Source organism: Mauremys reevesii, linkage group 10 (genome assembly GCF_016161935.1).
Source record: "Mauremys reevesii isolate NIE-2019 linkage group 10, ASM1616193v1, whole genome shotgun sequence".
Classification (NCBI taxonomy): domain Eukaryota; kingdom Metazoa; phylum Chordata; order Testudines; family Geoemydidae; genus Mauremys; species Mauremys reevesii.
This window is the reverse complement of record NC_052632.1, coordinates 23596536-23614139: the sequence shown is the minus strand read 5'-3', so window position 1 is coordinate 23614139 and position 17604 is coordinate 23596536. Positions and strand designations below refer to the sequence as shown.

The window sequence follows — 17604 nt, the reverse complement described above, 5'->3', positions numbered from 1 at the left end:
GTTTGTTCACACAACAAAAGGACCAGGACAAAGAGTATGACCGGGTCTCCAGACCTCAGAGGCCTCCAGCACTACATAGGGCAGAAGACCCCAACTGTGCTGCCTCTTGTGGGCCAGCTCCTCTAGAGAGACATTGCTAGCTGTTGGATCAGGCAGCAGCTTGGCTGGGAGGCAGACATGGGAGTCTCTGACACCAGGAGTAATGCAGAAAGGTAGGGCCTTGCTCTAGTCCCCCACATTGTGTTTGTAGTTCTCACAGGAGTTCTGCACCACCAAGTTATCTAACGAATACTCTACAGATTTTAGAGCCAAAGTCTATAATCTTTATTCAAGTTTTGCCTGAGTAAGGACCTAGGGTTTGGCGCTTGTAGTACACAGATATGTTCTTCTATCACAGGGCCTAATTCTTTAGCTTCACTATGTGCAGAAGTCCCATTGAAATCAATGAAAAGTCGGTCAATAGACAATCTACAGAACTGGGCACAAAGAACATATGGCACTCAAAAGGCAGTGTGAATGAAGCACGAGAATCAAACAAAAAATTCTATTGAACCTAGCAATGGTTTGTAATATTGGGCTTCTTTCAATAGATCACAGAAAGAAAAAAAGAGGGACTATCTATACTGTGAGTTATTTACCAATTTATGTTTTTCCGGTCATTAAATGTTTCATGTCTGGGTCTTTATTTTCCTGGTGGATTAAACATGCTCTCTATACTTCTAGTAATTCAGATAATGTAATTTCCACACCAAGAAATAACAGTGTGGATCCCTTTTATCCCGAAGTCATTACATTAAAATTATGCAGTATTTTTCATTTCTAAAATACAGGGATCTAAGGAAAATGCTTAAATATTTTGGAACTAAAAACAGAAATTGTCTTTTATCTTGGTGATAAAATATTAATTTGTGCTCATTTCCACAGAAGAGAACAGTGCAATTTATAAATATGTCCTTGAAACTGACATTCATGCACAGGTGTTCTTTCAGCTCTGGTAAATATATTTTTAGATGTTTCTACTGAAAGGCCACAGAACATTGCAGGACTACTCTTTTAAAACAAACAAACAAACAAACAAACAAACAAAACCCCAAAAACCCACTTTATTCCTCATTTCAAAGTATTTTAAGTGCCGATAATTAGATGAATGCTATCATTGTTGTAAAGACTGGGCTGAACAGAATTTGGTTGAATGATGCTTATGTTATAAAAATGCAAACTAATATAAAATCTTAGATAAAGTTAGTAGTCTTTGCTAAACAGACAGGACATACTGCCTTACAATTTAATGGAGACAAATCTTTTCCACTTAATTTTATATTACCATGTATACATTTAACATGAAAATAAATATAAACTCAATTGAATAGTCAGATTATTAGATTTATGTTCAACATTGTACTAGATGTTGCCCTTGTGTTCAGTGGAACCAGCTACTCAGGGATTCTCCTGTTCTATACATCCCCAACATTGTGGGTGTATTGAACCATGGCTGGAGGTGGTGGTATTGCTGGAGAACTGCTGCATTCTGCTCATTCGTGGTGCTGAGAACCATTGCCGGAAGATACAAGTTAGTACAGTCTTGAGACTGCTCTAACCTGCTCTGGGAGCCAAACTGGCCACCAGCTTGCCCCAGGGCCCAGGATCAAAGGAATAGAGAGATATCAGGATAGCATAAAGCCACCTTTGACCACTTCTCATTTGGGGTCCTGCCCTGAGTTCAGCTAGACTTGGGGATCAGTCCCATAGAGAATCTAAAAGTTTAAAATTTACAGTTTCTCTCCACAGTCACACAAAACTCAGCCATCACAGAGCTACGTCTTGTGGAAGGAACTCTAGGATTTGACTCTCTTAAAATGATCCATTAGTGGCTCTTTATTATGCTGTCTCTGTGTCCCTCAAGAACCTGAAACCATTTAAATTTAAAATTCTAAGATTATTTTTTTAAAATTCAGAAATCACAGATGACACTCAGGATATTTTACAATGCTCTTAATGCAGATATCTTTTTTTTATATGAAATGGTGGAAGAGAAGTTTCCAGAAATGCTCACTGACTTTTAGCACATAGGCCAACTGTGATTGCTCCTAAAAGGAAACCTATCAGAAAGATAGATAGATCCACTACTTGCATCCGACGAAGTGGGTATTCACCCACGAAAGCTCATGCTGCAAAACGTCTGTTAGTCTATAAGGTGCCACAGGATTCTTTGCTGCTTCTATCAGAAAGAGAAGAAGATGTGACAAGGTGGACACACATTTGCATAACTGTTTATCAGCCACAAAGTGTTAACCTCCTCTACCAGAAAGCACTTGCTTGATCATCTCCTTCAGTTTCAGCAGCCCTGGCAAAGCAACTTGCAAGTGCTGTAGTTGGACTTCAGGGCTGATCCACGCATTAAAAGTTTTACCAGTGTAATCATGTTGGGTAGGGGATGTGATTTATTTGCTGATATAAATTTGTCTACACAATACTACATCATTAGAAAAGTGTTTTATGCTGGAATAGTTTATCTGGATTCCCAAAAGTTATATCAGTATAAATGTTTTCACAGTTGGTCCATGTGTGTGCATATGTGTGAGCACCACTTTACCTATGCCAGCATAGTTAAAGGACGAAACTTAAGTGTAGACAACCTTAATTCCATAAAGTTTGTTCAGGATACCAGTCTTCCATCACTCCAGGCCAAAATCCATTAGGCATATGGTACAGTACAAGTAAAACCTTGTTCCAGTGAACATTTTACTTTCAGATTTTGAGGCATGACCGCTAAAATTTTCTTGCTCAGTATCATTATTAACATCTATTTTCTAAAGTCTTTCCTCTGTCCAGGCTATTCTTTCAGAATAACATGAAGATGGCATACAACCTATTCAGTTATTAACAGTGGATTTTTTTATTTAGAGTCTTCCTGATTGGAGAGATGAAAATTGCCATTAGGCTCTATGCAGAAAAAGCATCTCAAACAGGATTTAAAAAAATAAACAAACAAATGTCATTACATCACCCCAGTGTCAAGGGCCAGCTCAAGATCTATGCACAGCTTTAGTTCCCCTTAAGCCTTCAAAAGAGACCTTAAGTGGTGCATAGTACTTGTGCTGGCCCTCTGCCCAAGGGTGAATTTCACCCAAAAGCCATCTAAAGCAGATCAAAACGTATATCATTTTAAAGCCACAGAAATGTCAGCCAGAAAACTGGATTCCTTAAGCGTAGCTGTGTGATAATTTTATGACACCAGCCCAGGGCTAGGTAGAGTTAACTTAAACAGAAGTGCTGTGTTTTATTTTTTAGCAGCAACATTCTTGCATAAGTAAAGGTGGCAATACCAGCCCTGAGTCTCTATAGTTCTGGACATGAAATTCCCAAATGGATGCCAGTTGAATTTTTGATCATGTGGATGCTTGAGTCATTAAAAAAGACAAATGAAACTTTTCTCACCATGGTTTGTTAGTCTAGTATGGACAGAAGCTAGCCTCCAGCATCCCAGGCAAGGAAATAACGGCTTCCATCTCTCAGGTTAGCATAAGACAAAAAGGGCACGATCCACAGCCACTCACTATTAAAAAGCATTCTTATTTCCTTACAGTTACTGCACTGAGGGATCTCTGATACTAGAGTATTTTGCAGGGGTTCTCAAACTTCATTGCACCACGACCCCCTTCTGATAAAAAAAGAAATAACTATGCGACCCCAGGAGGGGGGATCGAAGCCTGAGCCCAACCAAGCCCCACCGCCCCGGGCATGGGGGCCAAAGCCAAAACCCGAGACCCATCACCCGAGGCTTTGGCCCTGGGCCCCAGGAAGTCTAATGCCAGACCTGGTGACCCCATTACAATGGGGTCGCGACCCACTTTGGGTTCCTGACCCATAGTTTGAGAACAGCTGTCCGATTGAAGTGTAGTGAGAATTACTGTGTTATCTCATACCAGCATGAGGTAACTGTAAGGAAACATTTGCCTTTTAATGGAACCTACTTTTCCCCTCTCCTCAAAGCAGCACCAGAGACCCAAGAGAGCTGACCAGCCACTCCACCCAGTCTTACAGGGCTTCAGAGATCATGGCAGAGATCATGGCAGAGCTCCCATAAATCCTCTAGTTCCTTACATAGGGAGGGTCTGACTGACTAAGTTCCTAATAGATTGAAAAAAATCAATAAATAAAATTTGAATAGACAAACCCAGAGCCTAGTTCCCAGTCTGAGTATATGGGCCTGGCACTGAGCAGATGCATGACGGGGACAGGAATCCTCCCTCCCGCCTGTGGAACACATGCCTAACTTCCAGCCTAATGAACTCACAGACTTCTCCTCCAGTGGCTAATTGGAGGACCCACACAATAACAGATCCCCTGGCCTGACCATGCCCAGCCCATTCTCATCTTTGATGTGGTTCCCCCCACACCCAATCTTCCCTAGAAACACACTGGTTATGTTGCTTTTCTGACTTAGTGGAACTTTGCTATGCTGATCCTCCATGTTCCACCCCGATGTGGCCCCTGCACCAGAAGCTGCCTCCACCAGATTTGCATCAGCAGGGCTGTCCTCTTTTGCAAGGAGAAGTCTGCACTGGCCATTTGGGATCAGGATTTGGCAATGAGCAATTTTTCTGACAGGAAGCAGGATAGGGCCCTAATTTTCTGGCAGTCTCCCAGCTTCCCTTGCAGCAGTCCCAAGAGCCAGCTTAAACGACAACCATGGATGTTGAGGTCTTGTCCCTTTTCTTGCAGGTTAATGCCAGATGGTAATTTCTCTTGACATTTACAGTGGCAACGCCAGTGTCTGGCCCAAGGAACGTGGTGTGGCACTATGGAGGTGTAGGAAGGGCTGGGAAAGGAATTCACTCTACACCCTAATACATCTGCAGAATTATTCTATGGAGGATACTTCAGCCCAACATTTGATTGTTTTTTAAGTGAACTGACCAGTTATTATTTTGCCACATGATAAACAACAACATGAATTATTTTCTGGAAACTGAGAACTGCATAAGGAATAGTTCATGCAGGCAGCGAAATCTAGGACACTGTCCAGGGGCAGCAGGAATAGCCCATATCTCCCAGAGACTTTTGCTGGCTCTCTGGGATCTGATCCCCAAAGCATTAGCTTCAGTGGGGAGAGGGCCAGTACTGGCCAGAGAGCCTGTCTCTGAGAGGGGTTCAGAAAAGAGAAGAGAGGAAGGAAATAGGAATGGTTAGGGAGCATGTGTTTAGGAGCAGAAAGGGAGCCTGGGGAAAGGAAACAGTGTAGGCCCCCAAATCTGAAAAGATTATTACAAATATTAACAGTTTAGGAAAAAGGAAACAGCAGTAAATCACAGGGCTAAAATAATTCTTGATTATGCAATATTGTCTGAAGTAGACTACTCGGTATTATTTTCCTGATATTGTCTTGGAACCCATCTATTCTTACACAGCATACACACACATCTAGAGTTTGGATGGTTTCACAAACCACAATGCTGTAGTTTGTGGTACAAAACACCCTAAGAGGTGCTTATAAAAAACTTTTAATCTCATGATTATCTGTGTGTTATTCACTTTCCCTCTCATACATACATCTGATTACGCTCACTTCAGCAGGTCAACAGGAACTTGTGGAAATAAATACATCTGCAGTGAGCCCACTGTATATGTTATCTCCCTCGCTATAAAGAGAGAATAAAACCATCAAATGGGAACACTAGGAATTCTTATTTATATCCAAAGGTCCCTGGTGACCTTTAACTCATGAGTTACTGGAGTGAAAACAACAGAAGGTATCTATTTATCTGAGCTTTGCTGTGGGCACAATTTGGAGTAATGACACTATTATATTATCTAGTAGTATCTCTGGCTGACCAGCAAGCCATCCATCAATCAGTTTGGCCATTAAGAAGAGATTGTCGGAATCTTTAAATGGTGTGCTTTATAGTAAGGATTCTTTCAAACAGCTGAACTGAGACCAAAACTCTTATCCATAAATAAGAAATCACAAGTTGATATAAATCACAGTTACAGGGGAAAATGATCAACAAGCTATTCACAGAAGTAATGCAGCCCTAAATTAGTCACATTTCTTTAAAAAATAGGACTGGTTACTGCAAATATAAATATAATACCCAAAACTATCCTGCTTAATTAGCTAATTGAATTTTAACGCTCTTTGGCCAGACAAGAGTCAGCCTGTAAAAAACAAAAGGGGGTTGAAAATTGGCAGACTGGCAAAGCGCTATAAAGCTTAATATGGTTCTTTGTTTCCTATACTTATTTTAAATTACTTCAAAACTTCCATGTAATTTAAACACAAATTGGAGTTTAATGTTTTCTTTCTTTGGGAAAATGGTATTAAAAAGACATCCTTCTTCAGATATAGATACAAAGTGCTCTAATAATGTCTTTCCCTTATCTGGGAATGGAATCTTTACTGTACCACCATCTTCCTGCTCACTGAAAAATAATGCAAGAAAGATTTGGCTGAAACAGTACAGTATGTCACTCAGCAAATGGAAAACACAGGGAAGTAAATTTTAAAGTAAGTTTGCAAATAAAAAAGTCTCAAGTGTTATGTATATATTACAAGTTTAAAATCAGGGCTCCTGCAATACTACTGGGTATTCTAGAAACACCTAAATCCAGGGTATATTGTAAGCACTTAGATCCAAGTGAAGCTGCCCATTTAACATAAAACATTACATCAATCATTAAAACCAAGCACAACGGGCAGTTATGTTTTGTTAGTAAATATGGCCCGGTGCAATAAAGGGCAGGAATTGAGAACTCCTACATCCTAACTACTAACAATGACTAATTATGGGTGCAATCCATGTCCTCCCTTTGTGGGTGAGGAAAGGACAAAACAGTGGAACCATTCAGATGTTACTGAACAGCAGGCCAAACAGTGAAGTAACACACATCATGGTGCAGAGCCAATCTCTGAGAGGGCTCACTCTGTGCTCACAGGGGTCGTGGACAGGCCAGGGGAGTAGAGTCAATGTCACCAGCTGGTCTGCCAACTACACAGATCTTCTGGTTCCCAAGCACTTTCCTCCTGGTGCGGGGAATAGACCTGGCCAAAACTACAGCCCCTGGCCTCATATGCCATAACTATGTAAGTGTTCTGTGCCCTACAGTCCTCTATCCAGGGAATAGGATTCAGTGCCCCCATCCCCACACACTGGTCCCTTGGCAAACAGCCAGGTGCACAAAACAAGAATTCCATCTCTGAGATTTTAACATACCATCAGAAATGGTTCAAGAATTTACAATAGAAATACCGGGTTTTTGTTTAAGAGGAAGCTTTCAGTAGATTTATTCTATTTAAATGCCTTCAGTGGACATCCTTTCACTTGCAGGAGTGAGAGAGGGATCACTTTCTGCATTCCAGAAAGCTGATCATAGGAGATAAAAACACACATCTAACTTCTCATTTGTTGGTGAATATATTCTAAGACCTGGACTGTGTTTACTAGCAGTGGTCTTTAATATGGGTTTGACTCTATTATAGTCTCTGTATGTAGCTTCCTTAACAATTGCTTTTCTAACCTTTTTCCTGTCCCTATTCTATAATATTTTCTAAGCATCATGACTAACTATTTTTACTGTCTTTAAGTTTTGGTTGCTAGTAACAAGCCTAGAGAGAAATGAAAATGTATGTCAAACTGCTGACCCATTTTCCATAAATACAGTATCTGGTTTCTAGCATAGTATTGAAGAAATGTCTGCAAAATGCCAACCTATGATAAATGTTATCATTTAAATCCAACATGAAATATAGTTGAATGGTGCTTATTTGGCTGTGCAATGTACTTTCAATTTGACTGCGCATTTGTTATAAAAATAGTTTTCTAAGTACAAAAAACTTCATAGCATTCAAAGCTTCTGAAGCACTAATTACTACAAAATAAATTTCTTTAGCTGAAGGCACAATTCTTCATCTTTCAAGTGAAAATATCAGATTATATTTTTTCATAGAAACTATTAAAAACTGAGCAAAGATTCAGTTAAGGTGACAATTACCATCTGCTAGTCATGGTAATTATGTGGTCCTAATTAATTGCAAATGCTCTAGTACATGAATAGACTCAAAATACAAAATATTAAGAATGGACTCTTCTGTGGATTACTACAGTAATTAAATCATATAACCATTGAAAGGATATCTAAGTATGGAACCATTAATAAGGAAAATAAATTTAGTAGACCAAATTGTGTCTGTCTGTGCAATCTCTTTGACTTAAGCATGATACAAGCCCCATATGTTTCATTTACACTGAAGCCATCACATATACCTTTCCCCCCTTTTATTTATTATCTCAGGACTAACTTCAATGGGCTTGTATTCATTTAACTAAGGACAGAATTCAGACCAATGATTTATATACTAATAAAGATAGCACAGAAAATTATGTTGCTCAGAAATCTAACCTACATGTTCATCAAGACGAGCATAAAACCAATCATCTATATGAAAGCCGGCTGGAAAAATACTGTCATATTAGAACACTTTGGGTTGTTCCTAGTTATTCTACTGATAAAGTTGTGTGAAAATGTATTAATTAAAAACAGACTATACAGTCAACTTAATTGAGATTGTAACCCAATTAAACAATGCTGATTTTTCATCCACTATTCATTTACAATACAAAATTTAAATTGTTTTAAAATCATTTATGTGGCACATTAAAGCTAACAAAAAAAGTATTCAACTGATTCTTCCAGAATACTGTCTAAGAGTGACATTCTGGCCTCACTGAAGTCAACTACAAAACTCTCAGTGACTTCAGTAGGACCAGGATTTCACTCCAAGACTGAAAAATATGGATTTTATTAAAGAGTCTAATAACTGTTCCTCCTGAAGTCAATGGGCATTCTGTCATTGAATTCAATGGGAGAAGGATTGGGCCCTATGTAGAAAACAAGGGTAATCTTTAATTATGACAGCAAAGTTTGTATACTAGACAATATTTAATCAGTACCTCCAGCAAGGATCTTCTCTTCCAACTCACTCATTTGCTTCTTGTAGGCTTTTAAAGCAGCTTCTTTAAATGATGGGTGTATTCTCTTTTTCGTTTTGATTTCAATAGGCATCACTGGGATATTTTGATTTTCATCTTCCCTGATTTCTGTTTCAGCAGCTATATCTTCTGCAGGTTCCAACCCATCTTCGATGGTCAGGTTGTCAAACTGCTTGTCATATTCATCTTCTTGTAGTGTTGCATATGGAGTTTCATATGAAAACTGTTCAAGTTCATACTCCTGAACCTGTTCATCGGTTTCATTTGTGTTAGTTCTATTTTCTAGTTTAGCAAGAACTTGTTCCATTACTTCTACGTAATCTGTTTCATTGTCACCACCTGGCTCACTTAAATCTTCCTCATCCTCTGCTTTGTAATAACAAGGCTCTGTATAAACATCGGAATCGAGGGTTGTGCTTGATTCATTCGCAGTAGACTGGGATAAAGTCCTAAATCTCCCCATAAAAGATGACCCACTATCATCATATCCACTTAAACTTTGTGTGCTTTTGTTCCAGACCACTTCCAGGGCTGATTTAGCACGCTGAAGTGTAGATCCAAATTTAGGAAAGCTGAATGTCTTGTCAGAAAGGTCTATACTTAGTCGACTATGCCATGATTTAGGAGGTGCTTCCTCCGATTCATCACTTGGTAGTTCACTTTGACTTCGATACATCATGGGCAATCTGTTTTGATTTTGATAAAGGGAATTAGAATTTGTTTCCTGATAATCATCATACTGGCTGATCCACTGACTTTGTGTTTCACTGTCAAGGGCAGGACATGATGGAGAATTACCATCAAGGGTAAAGTCATAGCTTTCAGTGTCATATTGGAGGTCAGAATTTTGGCACTTTCCAAAATCTATCTGTTGGTCTGAAGGGGTGCTCAGATCATAAGCAAAAGCTTCTTGTGTGGATGAATCTAGGCCCAAGTCTGTGCCTTGATCCAACTGATTCCAGTCTTTCCACGGTGAAAGATCATCATGTAAGGAGAGTTGAGAATCACTATAATGGCTTCTGTCTCCAGATACACACATTATTCCATTGCTTACACCACTGTCAACTGTTTCAGTGTTTTCAGCTTCATTTTGCTCTGGATAAGGCTGCATATCTTGGTTAAAAGTCTGATCTTGTGAGCTACCATACCAGTTGCACGTTTCATCTTGCCTTCTCTGCCAAAGCTCTCGATCTGAGGAAGACAATAGTGAGCTGCCATTAGTTCTACTAAAATACTGATTCTCAGAAAAATCCTCAGAGTAAGACTGACACAATTTTGAAAAATCCGACTCCGAACGGCTAAGTTTGGGAGTTGTAAAATCATTCTGTGAATGCCATATAGGTGGCATATCTGAATAGTAGGTCTTTGATTGCTTATCCACATTGTCAAATTCTGGTGACTGTTCACCATAATTTGGTTTATTTGGAAAGGTGCTGCCATCAACAGTCCTACTTTGGATTCTGGTATTTGGAGACTTCACACTTCCCTTTGTAGTGCTCGCTTTTATCTGAAATGCTGATTTTGATATCTTTGCATAACTATTCCTATTTATATCAGATTCCAGCTCTTTATCACTGTCATCAGGTGATACCCAGTCATGTTTTTTAGTTTTTGGCTCTGGTTTCATATCCATACTTTCATATGTCTGAGAGGAAGGCAGTCCTCTCTCTTTTCTCTCTCTCATGTCATGGGAAAGGATATCTGTTGAAATTCCAATGCCGGTTCCTTTAAGTTTATAAGATTTTTTTAAAATTAAATCTCTCTGTTGTGCTGTTTCGAAGTATACAAGTATAGGTCTAGGCTTTGCATTGGGACAGTCTCTTTGTTGCCCTAATCTATGGGCCAAATCAATTTTAATCATGTTTTGTGCCTCTGAGAACCCCATTCTTTCTATTAAAATTCTGTAAACCACATTTTCAATATTTTCAAACCTGTCTTCAGGCACATTTAAAAACCTAAGACTTGCTTTGTTTCCTGGGTGGCCTATTTGTTTAATGTAGTCATGTATGTCTCGAGTTTCCCTTCGTGACTGTACAAATCCAGTTCGCAACTGTTCAATTTCACTTTGTACAACTTCTACGCTACTAGAGATTTCATCAATGGATTGTTTCAGAGCATTTACGTGTCCTCTTAATTCAGAAAGTTCTGTTTCAATTTGACTGATTCCCTGAAGTTCTTTAAAAATCATTTCCATAACATCATGCGTTTGACTAATACACCCAGTTGAACTAAAGCCTGGTTCCAGGGCATTGGATTTCTGGTGACGACCAGTTCTGTCTAACGACTTGCTTCTTAGTCCCCATGTTTTCTTCCATGTGCTCAGCTCTGAGTCCGATGAGACACACTCTTGGCTCTTTTTCCATTTCCTTAGCTTTCGTAAAGCTCCTAGCTTTAGGGTATGCAAAGTACGTTCACCATCAGAGCTCCCATCTGATGGAGCAAGACTGCTCAAACTCTTTCTGTTGCGTCTCACAGGCATTGTATGTGATAAATACTCCTTTTTCCTGTTGCTACCCTTTACTTCACTTAATGACTCAGAATATGAACTATCATTTGAAGAGATATCTTGAAATAATTCTTCATTATTATTGTTTGTTACAAAAATACTCTTTTGTAGTCCATTGGCAATAGCAACTCTGTAACTGAATGTTGGAGAAAGTGAAAATTCTTTATTACCTTCCTCTTCTTCAGCTGACAAGTTGCGAGCAGATGGACACTTTGCAATCTTTTTAACGGTGCTTTTCAAAGTATTTGAAAACTTTGGATTCTTTGTCTGTCCAACCTGGGTTAAGTCTTGTTCTTTTTTGCTCTGAGAACTCTCTTTCTTTTTTGTACTATTTCCCAATTTCTTTGTAAACATTCCTTTGTAAATCTTATATATGTAAGATGAGATCAGGCTCTTTAAAAGGGCAGAAACCATGGAGAGCAATTTATATTAACCTTTCCTCACAAAAAATTCAATTTCGGATCCAGAAAAATATTTGTATCTCCAACAGAATCATTAGTGAGTGCACATGTTATCAGCTGGGACTGTAGACAGGCAGGATGTGCTCAACATGTAAACTATCAATATTTTGGTATGATTTGACAGGAAAAAGCACATGTGTTCATCAGAAACCAAATCCTGAAGGAGGCCTGAATGTGCTGTAAAATCCTGCTCTGTTCCCCATGGCTCCTGGCAGTGTCTAAAAAGGAGGGAATAGTGTTACTATGGCTTTCAAAACAGAATTTATCATTTACTCCATTACATGGTAACACTAAACATTTTTGAAATCCATGTGACATTTGGCAATAAGAGAAACCAGCTAAACCATGTCAATTTTAAAATACAATCACACTTAATATATTTAATTGTGCCATATTAAACAGCATTTAATTGTGCCATATTAAACAGCATTCTTGCTGTATGGATCTATAGATTTTTAATGAATTATTAAATGGTAGGTTCAAGATTATTAAACGGTATCTTCACTGCTATATTTCTCATTGGAAAAGTAAGAATCTTGCAATAGTTTAAATGCTTCATCCATAGCATTTCATTGGTATAATTTCAGTTAGTCTGATTAGTTTTCATTTTCAGAAATACAGTAAGACACTTAGAGGGATCGATGTGCCAATATAAATATTCTACAAACTGTAGAATATAGATCAGAATGTTGAACTGCAGGTTAATTAAAAGAAACTATTTCAAACTTTTAATTTTAGAATAAATGCCCATTTAAACCAGATTTCAGTGTTTTTCAGCCTTTTTGATATCAGGGACCGGCTTGCTGCCTTCCTAAACTTTGTCAGGGAGATCTCAGGGACTGGCACCGGTCCATGAACTAGTCACTGAGAAACACAGATATGTCATGTATTACAATTTGTATCATATTATATATAATCTGTTTAATGTCTCAATATTTTGGTTTTTAAAATGCCTGATCCAGCTCCCATTGAAGTCAATGGAACCTTTCAATTAGCTTCCTTGGGAGCTGGATCAGGACCTAAATGCAATTACAAACAACAAAATGCTCGTATTATAGAATTTTATTTTAGGTTTTTTAAGTTAACTAGTCACCCCTATGTGTCATTAAAATCTTTCTTTAAGGGGCTCAGTGTTCACTTTAGGAGACTGAATTCACTTTACTCATCAAATTGCATAGTTGCCCGATCAGGAGAACCTCCATTGGAGAAGAATGGAGTTATACCACTGCAAATAGCCTTTTCGCTTTGATTAGACTGCCTTGGTTAGAGAACTCTTTAATCAATAAGTTCAAGTAAGAAATGTTAAGCAAGTGTCATGTGCACAGTTGTTGCCTATGCTTTCCATAAAAGCAAAGGGCTAGTCTGTGCCATTTAGCCACAAACCTTAATACAGGGCAATGCGGCATTACACTGCTCCCCAGGGAGCAATGGCAGGTGTTCCTCCTTGGGAGACAGGAGTTCCAAGACATTATATGTTTGCAGAGGCAGTGCACCCATTGCCATAACCCTCTGGAAGATGCAGCTTACTCGGCTTCATTGGATCAGTGCACGGTAGTGTCAAAGCCCTGGCATTGTCTCCTCCCCATCCACTGTGGGGTATCAAGGGTCCACAGGGACCTAGGAATCGAAAAGTTCTGGAGCTCCCTGGACAGCAGGGATGCAATTCTGCTTGGCCCATAATTAAAATCACACAAGGAATAAGGGTGAAAGCCCTTTATCCCTCTCCAATACCACAGTACAGCCATGTAAGGGCCATCCAGAATCTGCCCCAACAAAATGTGGTTTACATTCAAACAGGGCTGGAGTTGTTAAGGGAAGATATTCTTTCCTTGGATCAAAAGCTTCAGAAGACACTGGGCTAAACATATCTGGTGTAAATGGGTAAAATTCACTGATATCAATGTGGGCTGTAACTGCTTAGTCCAGGGCTCAATTTGGTGTACACCTTTAGAATAGTTTTAACTATCTAACAAGTAATACTGAAATGGCAATTAACAGACAATTAATGTAAAGTTGGCAAATTGGATACATTGCATTGATAGTGAGCACTTTTGACTTTTGTGTAGTCTGATGGTAATTTCCCCCCCCCAACTTCATCATTGAAATGTGTCTAAAAGAAGAATTACACAGAACTCTTGCTGCATCCACCAAGTCATTGATTTTACAAATATTTGGCTTCTTTCCCCAAAACACTTACAAGTGGGTATAAATATGTTCAGCTGAAGTTAGTGGAATATTCATGTGAATAAAGTTACCCAGGTGTATGTGTTTGGAGAATCAGGCCAATAGGAGGTAGCACTGTACTTAGCCAAGGATTCTGTTTTATTTTTAAATAAATCATTATCAATAGTTTATAGCCACTAACTTATAGGTGGCAAATTGAAATCCATTCATGTACCTTTGGGACACTGAATGCCAGTTTTGTGAGATACATAACATTGCAGAAGAAAAAGAGACTTTTTTTTTTTTGGTTCAGAGGAAGAAGAACTACTTCCAGAAGGGCCATCAAAGAGGATTCAGGGGAGAATTTTCATCCTTTTCCAACTGGTGAATTGGGAATTGCTACAGGACTTTAAAAATGTTATTACTCTAGCTGGGCTTTATTGGGTAAAAATACTGGAAACACATAGAACTGTTAAATTTCAATGTTTACAGTTCTAGTATTTATATGCCTGATTTGGCAAGCCTGACTTACCTGAGTAAGGTCATTGAAGCAGATATGACTACTCACATTAGTAACACTTTGTAGTCTTGGATATTTTGTAGATAAAAGAATAAGCAATATTTATATCATAGTGGGTTAGCCCTGAATTGATTCTTGAAAATGAGATGAAATGTCAATTTTTGGTTCTGTCTGCATTCCCTCTGAATAAGCTGCAGAGTTTAATTAAGTCATCCGTTTACTGTGCAGCAGCAATCAAAAAATTGATTAAGGACTAAACCCTCCTCTGGCTAGTGCAGTGAGAGGGAACAGAAATGCTGTTTAGTTCTTTCTCTAGGCTAGGGAAGGATTCTACCAGGCAGACTAGGATCATGGGCTTGGGAAGTACTTCACAGCTTTTCTGACTGTAGCATGCACACTTGGCTGGTTGGAAGGCTAGACAATCCTACTAGCTCTCAGATCTTTAGAGCATAGTGTGCAGGTAGTGCTGTACCTGGATTCTCCTGTGCCCTATGGAAGTATCCTCTCTGACTCTGCTCAGCGGAAGAGTCTTTCTGTATCATCTTCCGTCCTTCACTCCTGCCTACCCTAGTGCAGCAGAGGACAGGATGTACCCACAACCCTAAGATTTTAAGCTGTCTGATTTTCAGCTGGCTGTACTAAGAGATAAAGAGTAATATGGAAAATGTCACATCACCACCATGAAAATTGATGGGACAGTCTTATCCAAAATATTGTCTTATGTTTAAGTCAGCCTGTCTCAAATACACACAGAGAAGAATTAGATTAGGTTAAAAAAAAAAGGGGGCTACAAGTGTGGGGCCAACATTTGATGTACTAGTGTAGGGCCACAGAGGCCACAAATGAGCGCCATTTGGTCTAAAAGGGAGAAGAGCAAGAGGAAATATGATAGAAGTATAAAATATTCAATGGTATATAGAAGCTCCTATTCCATAATACAAGAATAGGAGTCAATACATTTTAAACTGATATAAGGAAATACTCTTTGTATACAGGTGTCACTCACCTCTGAAACACATTGCCACAGTATAATACTCAAAAAAAGGAGTAAGACCCCTATATGAACAATAATAGTGCATGCAGTTAGGGTAAAATTAGCTACTAGGACAATCAACCCTCAGACTTCAGGGCATAAGGTGATCACCAGCTGGGGTTAGGAAGACATTTTCTCTAAGGTACAAATTGTATTGTACACAGTTGGGCGCACTTTTTTCCCTCCCCTCTTGCCTTCATCTGAAGGTTTCAGCATTAGCTACTAACAGAGATGGGGGATAGATGGAATGGAAAGGATAGAACATCTCTGGGTTTTTGACTTGTTTGTTTCTGGGGCGCCCATTCCTATATTTTCTAATATCACCACACAGTGTGTTACTAGCCTCTGAATGCATTAGTTTTTAAATTGACAGTTGAGACCATTTCATTTCAATTTCTAAATCTTTCTAAAACCAAAAAAATCCTTTGGCACAAAAAGGAGGTAAGAAATCTGGTACACATAGAGTGCATATGAACCGTTACCACTTGCCCCATGATGGAGCGCAAGGGGAGAGGAGGAAAGGAGTATATGGAATCTCATCTTTCTGTGCAAGCAGCAGGGCTCTGCAGAGAGTACAATGCAGTCCAAGCACCTTAGGGCTTGGTTTTCTAGTTAGGAGATATGCCTCATCTTCTGTCCAACCAGCTACTGCTTGTGTTGCAGTCATAGACACATTAGCTAGTAGTATACACTGAAGCAGCAAACTGCACTGCATGGTGCCCAGGCCTGGCTAATAGAACTCGGGCTGGCGGCAGTCCTGGGGCAGAAGATGCATAGCAGTCTTGTTTCCTCTCCCAACTACAACCACGTCAGGATTTAGCTCAAGTGCAGATAGCTTAGGAATAGATAACACTCATCTTCCTCCTCCATGGCAGCTGCATGTTATTTTACACAAGATGTAAAATTCTAGAATATGGGCCAGATTTTCAATTGTTGTAAATGAGTGTAGCTATGTTGACTTTTTATTCTCCTAGGCTCTGAACCAAGGGTATTAAAAGTGGGCAATCCTTGGAAGCTATGGAATGCTCAATAAGAACGCGTGCACTTCTCAAGGAGTGCAAATGGCATCTGGTGGACTATCACAAAGTTCTCCTTAGAGCAAAGGCAGTCTAATTCTGCCATGTCGCTACCAGAGGAAGGAATCATCCTGAAGCCCTTTTTAACAGACATGTTTGTAAATGTAGGGAGATCAATTAATAACCTCTTAGCTTCTTCAGTGGACGTTTATAATCATTTTATGAACAAGCCCTCAGAGCTGACTGTGAACTGACTGACTCCTCTGCATACTCCACTCATAGCATTTTTAATCTTCTCTTTTAACCAACTATCTTTACTCAGATGCGAGTGTCAGAGATCTATGATAGAATATAGGGTTTAACACCAACATATGCATTACATCCATTTCCTACTTGGCTACTAAGGGCACGTTTAACTGCTCAGGCTACAAAACTTCAAGGAATAATGAATCTATCATTGGAACCTGGAACATTACCATTCATTTTCAAATGAGTCTTAGTAACTCCTTCCTTGACAGCCAACGATATGTCTAACTTCCATCCAATGTTTAATTTATGCTTTGTATCAAAGTTCCTTGAGAACATTGTTTATACAGAATTGCAAACCCGTCTAGCTCAAGTTGATTTATTTCACGTCAGGTTTTAGAAAACTCCCAAGCAATTTAAAAGCTGCATTGTTAGACGTACATAGACTTGCTAATTGGAGCTGACTTAGGTTCTCTCACATTAGTTTCATTGGATCTCAGCAGCATTTATCATGCACTTACAGGTTATTGTTGCACTATCAAGTACTGCTTTTGTTTAAATCATGTTTATCCACATAGAATAGTGATAGTTTCTTTGGGTCTGATCCATTTCACTTTTTTGTAGAGATCTAGTTCATGCCTCTTATTTTTTAATCAATAAGGTATTGCG

At 39.1% G+C, this 17604-nt stretch overlaps 1 protein-coding gene across 1 annotated transcript in view; it reads right to left on the bottom strand.

Annotated features, from left to right (window-relative positions):
* The window catches only part of UNC13C (unc-13 homolog C), a 382852-nt gene extending 370934 nt beyond the window's left edge, over positions 1-11918 (bottom strand). The window contains exon 1 of the mRNA XM_039492380.1: positions 8952-11918. Within this exon, the coding sequence (XP_039348314.1) occupies positions 8952-11910 (2959 nt within the window). The 5' untranslated portion in view covers positions 11911-11918. The remainder of the gene's footprint in view (positions 1-8951) is intronic.
* Positions 11919-17604: the final 5686 nt, after the last annotated feature.